A 10518-nucleotide genomic window follows, 5' to 3' on the forward strand; every position below is an offset into this window, starting at 1 on the left:
TATTAGAGGTAAATTTTGACAAATTCACTATTGGATTACATCTTCTTCTTATATCCTTTATGCTTGCAAAATTTTAAGATGATTAAAGATCACTAGTTATGTCATCAATAAAATATTAAATTGCAAGTTTTTATAATTTAAAATTATACATAAAATATAAACTTGTAGATCATATAGTAAATAGTATTCGATTCATACAAAATTTGATATGTGAATTAAGAGCGTAAAAAACATGCAATTTAATGGTTAGATTTTCAAAATATGTAGCAATATTTATTTTATTAAGTGAGTTTGTAATCTAAAACTATGACCAATTTTAACGAGTACTCTGATTTATTGGGAATGGTTTTTTTGATGAAGGAACGTATTGACCCAAATCTACTAGCTATTTGTTTCTGGCTGGTTTGGAATAAGAGAAACTCAGATAGGCTCGGTGAATCCTCTGTTGCTCTGGGCAGGATTCGTGCCAAGGCTGCCACTCTTCTTCATGACTTTCGTACAGCCCAGTTATCGCAGCCCTTGGTCTCTACAATTGTGGCTAGAGCAGCTAGGTGGACTCCTCCACTCTCACCCCACCTCAAAATTAATTTTGGCGGAGCTACATTCAAGGATTTGGGATGTGCAGGTGTCGGTGTTGTTGTTCGGAACTCCACAGGGGCTGTTATCGGTGCTTTTTCCCAGCGAATCATGATGCCGTCCTCTGCAGCAATTGTTGAACTTCTAGCATGCCGTAAGGCTTTGGTTTTTGCTAAGGATCTCGGGGTTGTGCAGTGCATTGTGGAGGGTGATGCTAAGGTGATTATAAAAGCACTTAGGCAGAGGGACTCATCTCACCCACAGTATGGCCATGTGATTCAAGATGTCCTGTTCTTAGCTAGTGACTTTCAGTCTTGTTGTTTTTCCCATGTAAAACGTTTAGGCAATTTAGTTGCCCACTGTTTAGCCAGAAGTTCTAAGTCTGGTACTGAGCTACAGGTTTGGTATAATTCCACCCAAGGATATTACTCCCCTTGTCACTCGTGACTCTTTGTAATTTACCTTTGTTTTGTTTATATAAATACCCCGGAATCCCAGGTCAAAGAGTTTTTTTTTTTTTTTTTTTTTTTAAAAATCTTTTGCCTAAGCTTTATCAACTAACAACACCCAAGTCATTTTAATACGTAAACCACAAATCCAAAGCTTAAGCTAGAGAGAGAGAACGACGGGTTATGCTCCTTGTCGTTGGTCATTTGGCTTTGATTAGACAATTAATGGCTGGCTTCGTCATCTGTTACTGGCTTTCATCCCACCACTAATCAATGGTGGATTCTTTATTGGTTCAATTAGTGGGTTCTATGGTGCTGGTTCAATAGGTGGTGACTTACTTTGATCGAACGGTGGCTGGATGTGACGAGGAGAGAGATACTTGAGAGTGAGAGTTGGGCTGGATATGTATGTCTTTAAGAGAGAGAGTAAATAAAAGCAGGATACAGTTGTAGTTGAAGCGGTAGCCCTGGAGATTAAAGTGAAATGAATTAAAATTAAAAAGAAGCTACAAGTTCTCTCTCTAAGCTATGGAATTGTCAATCATTTCTTTTCTTCCAGAACATGAGCTTCTCTTCTCTTCTCTGTCAAAAATCCTTTCCATTGTTTCTCTTAATTGGTTTTTAATTGGTTTGCAATTCTGAGCATGCTTTTTTGGTGCTTCAACAATCTTCGGGACAAATATTTCATCTCCTCAACGCAGGTGAACGGAATGGTTGGGGTCACCGTTTTGCACTTGCCAATTTCTGGTCATTGATGTAGCTTGCTGGTTAAGGTGTAACTGGGATGGGATGGGGCCATGGGAGCGTTGGAGTTTTCACGTTCAATGGGTTTCAGCCTTTCAGGGTGGGTATCAGGATTTTCAATTGGGTTTTGTGGGAATGAGGATAAATTTGTCTAACTACTAAAATATTTAATCCACATGTGCAAATCATTGTAAGCCACATGTCCAAATGTTTTAAAATAAAATGATTTAATTGAAGTCAAAAGCTAAGTCAGCATTCCGTGAGGCCATATAAGATATAAGATAATTTCTCCACACCAAGAGAGTCACTGTAGCTCATCCAAAATATATATTTTTTCTAGCTGGCACTTGATTTTGGGAGTTCACCAGCTAAAATGGATAGGATTTTAATCAATCAAAACTAAAATTTAGCTCAAGGTCCATGCATGGAAGGCTATTCCTCACTACTTGATGTGGTGCATTTGGCATGAAATAAATGTTAGAATTTTTTAGGATTGTGAGAGGTCTATCTTAGAAGTGAATATGCAATGATTCTGAACTTTGCTTGAGTGGATAATGGCGGCAGGAGTATATCTGTGCTATAATTTACTAGATTTTATGGATCACTGTAATCTTAGAGCCCAAATGTTTTATTCATATAGAATATCTCCTGTATACTTGTGTGGCGTTTGGTACGGGGTAATGTTTTAGGATTCCCGGGAATGTTTAAAGATTCCCATGTTTGGTTGCAAATTACGTAAGGGAATCAGATGCCAGGGGAATCTGGATTCCCCCCTTAAACCCCTCTCAGTAGGAATGTGGATTCCCTTTGAAACAGGTGGGAATCCAGATTCCCAAGCTTAAAGGAAATTCTATTTTTTATAAATTGACAATTTTAACCTTTTTTTTTCTTATCATTTAAGCAATTAAGATAAAATATAAAACAAATCATAAATATCTTTTCTCTTGTCTTTATCTTTTCCCGCCAAAACTTCTCTTGACTTTGATCACATTTGTTTCATTGTTGATGAACTACTTTTACTTTTATTGCTACTTTTGTGGTCTTATAGACCTAAACATTGTCAGTTGTTTTGTTATGGATTAAGCTATTTTAAAAATTATTATTATAAATATCTTTTCTCTTGTCTTTATCTTTTCCCGCCAAAACTTCTCTTGACTTTGATCACATTTGTTTCATTGTTGATGAACTACTTTTACTTTTATTGCTACTTTTGTGGTCTTATAGACCTAAACATTGTCAGTTGTTTTGTTATGGATTAAGCTATTTTAAAAATTATTATTAAGAATAAAGCATTTGAGAATTTAAATAGTTATTTTTGTTGAAATGTTAGACTACAGTTTTAATGAATGTGTTGCTAATTAATAGTTTATATTTTGTTTTTCATTATTTATTTAGAGGAATAAATTTTTTTTAAAGACTTGATATTTCACATTTAAATCTAAGGATAGAATGGGAAAAATAAATAATTCATTGAAGATTCCTGGGAATAAACCAAACACTATCATCTCACATTCCTAGGAATCTTAAAGAAATTCCCAATGAAACCAAACATAGAAATAGCTACATTCCTAGGAATGTGATTCCTAGGAATCACATTCCTAGGAATCTGGATGCCAAGAGTAATGTGGATTTCCCCGTACCAAACGCCACCTTGATGTAAAGTTTTCTCATCAATAAAATTTATTACTTATCAAAAGGATCTCAAGATCCATGCAATATATTTACAAACCATCTTGTATGGAAGGTTTATCCATTTGAGTTAGAGTTCATTGGAATCTAAAGGTCCATGCAATTCCACTCAAATACTTGTCTTTTTGGTTACATTTATCTCAATAGTTGTAGCTTGGAAAAGGCCAATGCACTCTAAATCAAATGGCATTTCCTCCTTCAAAAAAATGGGTGGAGAGAGACAGAGAGCAGCTTGAAAAGTATCTTATCTTGTAATTTTATTTATTGAAAATAGATTAAAAAAAAAAACATAAATACATAAAAGCTCCCTACAGCGTCGTCCTTAAACAAAAAGATATAAAAAATTAAAAATATAATTAGAATATTCCCAAAAGTGTTCTCTTTTAACAGATTGGGGCCTAGGTTTCACATCTAATGATCTTCACGAGGATACCCCTAAAGAATTTTTCTTTTTCCATAGTTGCTTCCGAAGAAGAAGGCTATGGAATCCTATAAAGCAACTTTGCTGCAAATAATGATTTATCACAGAAAAAGCTAAAATCATTGCTTCACTATAATTAAGTGGACTTCTTAATCACCATCAGTGGTCATCCAGAAAGTGAGACTATCCATAGAACATTTAAAAGCGACTACTTATACACTATGATTGATTAAACATAACCATCATCAATTGTCATCCCATAAAAGCTACATTATACCAAAATTATGTCTCACTTAAATATAATCATTATTTTTGGCACAAAGTTGAACATAAAGTATTAGCAATTTACACAAAAACATAGCAGATTATGTATGTATTAAAGTTAAAAACACAGAACATTTAAAGGTGACCACTTTTACATTATGATTAAGTAAGCAAAACATAATCTCAAAAAGCTACATTATACCAAAACTACGTCTCACTCAAATATAATCATAAAATTAATCAACTTTTATTTTTTGGGTACAAAGTTGAACATAAAGTAAAAGCAATTTACACAAAAAAATATAGCAAATCAAAGTATTTATTAAATCTAAAAACACATTAACAAAGAAAAATAGCAATACCTGGCCACCAGACAAAAGCAACACAGCCAATTTTCCATCTGAGATACCCTTCAAACCCATTTTCCACCACCGCTCTCCCTCTTCAAGTGTTCGTTCTTCCACCGTCGACACACTGCTCTCCGTCACCGGCTCAATTGCCGCCGCCGGCAAACCTGAAATCTCAAACCGAATCGTGTGATTCACAGTTAAAGACTATTGGAATTGCAGTGTGAATATAAAATTCACACAGAGAGATTCTGACTGTGAGATTGAAGCGAACATCGAATGATCCGATCGATCCGTGGAAGATCCAAACTCTGAAGAAATCATCATCAAATTATAACAAAAAAAAAAATGTTATATATATTTAAAAAAAAAAAAAAAAAACAGTTCGTAACTTCATAATGAGAATGAATTCGTTTCAATTCGAAAAACACTGATTCAATCACAGATCAATGAAATTCAGAAAAAAAAAAAAAAATCGGAAACCTCTAAATCAAAATTTTTTTTTTGGTTTGCACTCTGTTTGGCGCGAGAGAAAAAAGCGAAAGAAATCAGGAAATGCAGTAATTTGATTACAGAATCAACGAAATTCAGTCCAAAAAAAAAGCTCAATCACAAATAACGAAATCGGAAATTTCAAAACCAGCAAATTTTGATTTTTTTTTTTTGTTTATGCAGTGTCTGGCGCGAGAGAAAAAGCGAAAGAAACCGCCAGCGAAAAAAGCAACATTCATATTTCAAAAAACTCGTTTTCTTCCGAGCCTTCAAATCGAAGTGAATTGGAAAAAGACAAATCAGGATTCAGAGAGAGAGATATAGAGAGATCTAGATGGTAGAGGAGGAGGAGGAGGAGATGGAAATGAAATGACCTCGATGTCCTTGACGAGAAAGCTTCGTTCGTCGGCAGAGAGTTCGTCCCAGAGGGCAAAAGCGTCTTCTTGGCCATAATCTTTGAGCCTCTCTAGCAAAGCTTGCGGTGGCTGTTGCGTCCAGGAACCGCTGTTGTTGTTATTGTTGCTCTCACCTTCACTCTGCGTTTCTCTCATTCTCTGAGAAAATTTTGTTTGTTTGTTTGTTTGGGATTTTTTTTTTTTTTTGCAGAGGCTATAGGTGTTGTTATTGTTGGTTGGTGGTTGAGCTAAGCTTATAGAGAGAAGAAGAACAGTGGCGAAGAAGACAAGAATCTATTCTTCAGTGTATAAACAAGATGAAGGAGTAACCACCACCTAGCCTACTCTACTGTATTTCATTCATACCATTTTTAAAAAAATAAATAAAATATTATATTAAATTTTTTATTTTCACCTCCCACGAGACAATGGAGAATATCACCCACACTACTATTAATTGCTTTGGTTTTTTATTATAGTAAGAGAAATGCCAGAAGTTTACTTTTAACGTTTCATGTCGGCATACTTTTTAATTTATAGATAATAACACGTTTTTTAAAATTTGTTAAAAAAATATTGTAAATTATAGGGTATATACATTTTATTTTGGGTATCGTACTAATTTTGCACTCGTATTATACCAATATTGTATTAGCGTCCCCCTCAAAAAAAAAAATATTGTATCAGGCGTGTTATGTTATAATTTTTCAAAAATTGCTTATATTGCCGTTTTGTGTACTTGTATCCATGTCTGTGTTTCTTAGGTTACATATTTAACATTTTTGGGTATGTAACATTTTTGGGTAGGACTGTAAGGTAGTAAGGGTGAATTTGTTCACAAGTTATTTAACTAACTTATTTTTTTTCTATATATATATATATATATTATGAAATCATAGCTTAAATAAGTTTCAAATAATAATTTAATATCATATGAATATATTGAGAAACTTATACAATCTAATTTAAAGTTTATATAAATATATTTTTGGACAAATATACATATAAAAATATAATATTATATATAGTTAAATCGATCTTTCATGTTCACGAGCTTGTTCACAAACAAATAATCATGTTTGAGCTTGAATCGTTTAATAATCGAAACTAAACTTTAGGCTTGCACTTAACTTGTTTTTTAAATAAACGAACATAAACACTTTTTTTTTTAAGCCAAATTCAAACTGTTTATAAACAGTTTGTTTCAATATTTATAAAACTAATGTAACTTTTGGACCAAACTTATGCCATTTTATTATTAATAGAAATTGATCTTATATAGCTAACTTTTCTTATTTAATATTTACTTGGCACTTCAGGGATAGATTGATAAAGGAGATAGAATGAAAATAAAAACAACCTTTAATTATTACTGCCGTGGCTTGTTCAGCTTCAGCTTGTTCACTCTTGCTATCGTTTTCCAGTTGGTTTTGAACCTTTGTATTATATTTCTCCCTTCAATGGTATGGAAAAGCTTCAGCTTCAGTTGTTATGTTTTATGCTTCTTTGATATGCAAAGAATCTGCACGTGGCCATTCTGATCCGTTCAATAAAGATGGGCCCCAATGGTCCCAACAGATCTAAAACCACATAAATAATGATTTTTTCAAACCCTTGAGGTGGAGTTTGCTTGAAGTTGAATTTTCTTCCTAATATTTTTAAAAAGCCCCCCTTTTTTGGGGAGAAGAAAGACAAAAGAATATCATTAACTGAAGATAACATTAGGATGGTGAGAGGAACATCTTCTATCCAAAGTTAGAGCAAATGAGGGATATTTAAAATTAAGTTAGAGCAAATGAGGGATATTTAAAATTTGAAGGGGAAAATATAATTTTTTTTTTTTAAATTCTAGGAATGAAAATAGAACATTATGAGGTGTTTAAGTTATGTTTATAATTATAACTAAATTGTTATCTCATATTTTGTATTGAGTATAATAAATGACACCAAAATTAAGAAAAATAAATTGGATACATGGGTAAGATTAGATAACAATTATATAAATTAATGTGCATGCAATTTGGAGATGTGCTCTTAGTCTACCATTTGAATTATGAGCTATGATCATCTAGACTTGTTAGGTTAACTCCACCATAGAATTCTTAAAATTTTATCATTCATTTTGAATTGAGTAGATTATCTTTTACCATGTCATCAATAGTTTAAATAAATAACAAAAATTGTGATAGTCAATATTTTTTTTAAAATTTTTTTTAATGTTGATGATGCAATAAAATATATTCTACTCATTTCAAACGGAATTGATAAGATTTTAAGAATTTTTGGTGGAGTTATCTAAAGAACTTTAGAAAATCTTATGTCATATAAGATGGGTCTCATGGTCCTTATAATTAGATCTAGTCACATAAGCAAATCCATATCTATAATTTAAACATTTGTAGCTTTTACCATAAATAGGTTCACATTAAAATTTCCAAAAGTTGTTCCTTTTTTTTGGGGGGAAAGGGGGTGGGGGGTATGACTTTATCTATTAAAAAATATTCATTCCCTGTCATAATTTGTGAGTCTCATTTGATCATAGATTTCACGTAAGAGGTTAAATTCTATAAGAAAGTAGCATAAAACTCAAGTTTTATCTCTTAAATCCCAATATGTCATATCATCATACTCAATCAATTATAATACCAATTTGAAAATCTAGCTTAACTGTGAGTTTATTGAGATCTTATTATGGGTGGTAAGATCTATTGAGTTTTAAGTAAAAATTTGATGTGACAATCTCTTATTAGATAGTGTAAGTTTTTACATCTCATCCTTGCCACTATTCACATAAACGTGGGATTCATAGGCAATGCATGAAAGAGTTATTACGAATTATGAGCAATTAAGTGTATCTAAATTTTAGTTTAACGTGACACCAAATTTTTTTTTTAGAGGAAAAATAAAAGGAGTTAAATTGTATGTTTAGGTCTAATAAGATCACGCCGACATTTTTGTTATAATTGATTGTGTTGGTGGTGAGTTTACACATATCCTAACAATTATTTTTTATTATTATTATTTTTTTTGATGTGATCCTAACAATTATTTGGTTGTTAAAAAAAAAAATCACGAATACCTGGTATAAAAAGAAAGAGGAATATATGTGAAAAAAAACTCTGATAATTTTATCAAAATTAAAACTCGTAATTAATCACTGTCAGAAGCATGTGCTCAGTTGACTGTTTGTCAATCTGATAGTTTAAAATTGACATGGTTGATACTTGATAATGCAGTATTTATTTATTTTTTGAGAAACGATAATGCAGTATTTAAATTGGCTTACTTGTCCAATTCTTAATTCATGGGAGACTATGGTTCCATTCGGTGGACAGATTTTGTGGGTAGCTTCAACTATTATAAAATGTATAACTAGTACTACCTACATTTTTTCAATAAGTTAATGGTGGCTTCTGCTCCTTAGAATTAGAATACTTTTGAAAAACAGCTTAAAGCCAATGCTTACTTCTCCTGTTATTATTATTATTTGATTTTTTTTAATTTTTTTAATATTTTTTTAATCAAGTCTTTTCCTCTCCTTTCCTTCCTTGCATTATGGAAATAGAGTTTGGAGCTCATTACATGGGATACATATTAACGAAAAATTAATAATTAGACTTGGCTTAAGTCTAATATTTCAATGTACTGAACTTATTACAACGGTGACACATATTCACTTTTGATAACATATTATAATTAGAATAATATACTGAAATCACTCGCCCTTGATAATTTAAATTGACCCAACTTATACCCTTTTTTTTTTTTTTTTGTTGGGAACCTCAAGAATTTCTTTGAGGAATAAATACAACTTAATATTACTCTTTTTTTTTTTTAATGAGAAAAACTTAATACTACTTAAAGAGTGTAGTATTAGACTTGTAGGGTATTCAATGCGTGCGAAAGAAAAGACTTGTAGCCTTGTAGGATATGGACCAAGAAATAGAAGAAAAAAAGGGTTTCTAGTAGGATGAGCTTTTCGACGCGTGCCTCCCACCAAAACAATTGTGAATTAAGATATGAAGACCAAAATATATACCAAAGAATGGGCCACTAGGTCTGCCCACATGTACCATCATCATCTACTAATCAGAGAGGTTGTACATGATTAAGATTCATCACCTAATCATACTTATCAGTTGTCACTTCATCATTATTAATTATTATGATTTTTTGCCTTCAACAGCATTGGATCTACAAGGAATTTCATGACGCTGTTGTTTTGGGTTTTCTTTTTTATCTTTTGGGTGTGCTGTCTCTTTAGTTAACCTTTTTTTTTTTTTTGGTAAATAACTGCATTAAATGGCAAGCAATAAACATAACTACTATATTCTCATTATGATGAGCAAAGTCTCCCAGGGTCCCATGATTTTTCAGTTGTTAAAAACATTGTTTGGAATTTTGTAAATAATAACGAACATGGCAAGTTATTTGGGGGTTGGCTTCTCTTAATCATTCATACGTTTTTTGTAGTATATTTATTAATAACCATATTTTAATGAAGTCAAGCTTCCCATTCCAAATTTGGTCTTGAATACTTTTTTTTTTTTATAAAAGTTTTGCATACTATTTCATCTAGACTAAAGTTTATAATTTTCTTTAATAAGATTAAATTTTGCAAAATTTAAAGTGTATGTGATGATGGCCTGATCTATAATTTTAAATGACGCTAAATATAAATAATAATATGAAATATGAATACCGTAAAATGGATTATCTTTATTTCATTTTTCTTAATTTTAAAATTACAAATCCAAACTAGAGATGAAAAAAAAAAAAAAAAAGAGTTCAATCATGTTTTATGAAATGAAAAGTGGTTTCTCAAAAAAAAAAAAAAAAAAAAAAACTGAAAAGTAGATATAAAGGAAAAAAAAAAAATGAGGAGAAATCTAAGTCATCATTTGTTAAAATCTAGAAGTATGTTAAATGGGGCAAGTACAAACTACAAAGGTCCAAAATATGAGTACAAAGTGCAATATTTCCTATAACAATACTATAGTACAAGTGTAGTACGTATAACAAAATTGGGGTATTGACCAAAAGGGCTTGGAAAAGTAAGAGATAGAAAAGGAAACTAACGGGAGGGAAGGGAGGAGCCGATACGTAAATTCTCATCTAAAGTTCTAAACCACTCTTTCTTT

The 10518-nt window shown here is 31.8% G+C and overlaps 2 protein-coding genes across 2 annotated transcripts; one reads left to right on the forward strand and one right to left on the reverse strand.

Annotated features, from left to right (window-relative positions):
• The first annotated feature begins 306 nt into the window (after nucleotides 1-306).
• Nucleotides 307-1023, forward strand: LOC112004149 (uncharacterized). Its single transcript, XM_024036371.1, has one exon. The coding sequence runs from the start codon at nucleotides 307-309 to the stop codon at nucleotides 1021-1023; it is 717 nt and encodes a 238-aa protein (XP_023892139.1).
• A 3101-nt stretch (nucleotides 1024-4124) lies between these two features.
• LOC136063387 (UDP-N-acetylglucosamine diphosphorylase 2-like) lies at nucleotides 4125-5533 on the reverse strand. Its single transcript, XM_065763718.1, has 3 exons — nucleotides 5357-5533; nucleotides 4506-4697; nucleotides 4125-4145 (listed from the first exon to the last, which is right to left on the reverse strand). Exons 1-3 carry the CDS (start codon nucleotides 5531-5533, stop codon nucleotides 4125-4127), a joined length of 390 nt encoding a protein of 129 aa, XP_065619790.1.
• Nucleotides 5534-10518: the final 4985 nt, after the last annotated feature.

Source organism: Quercus suber, unplaced genomic scaffold (genome assembly GCF_002906115.3).
Source record: "Quercus suber isolate HL8 unplaced genomic scaffold, Cork oak 2.0 scaffold_521, whole genome shotgun sequence".
Taxonomy (NCBI): domain Eukaryota; kingdom Viridiplantae; phylum Streptophyta; class Magnoliopsida; order Fagales; family Fagaceae; genus Quercus; species Quercus suber.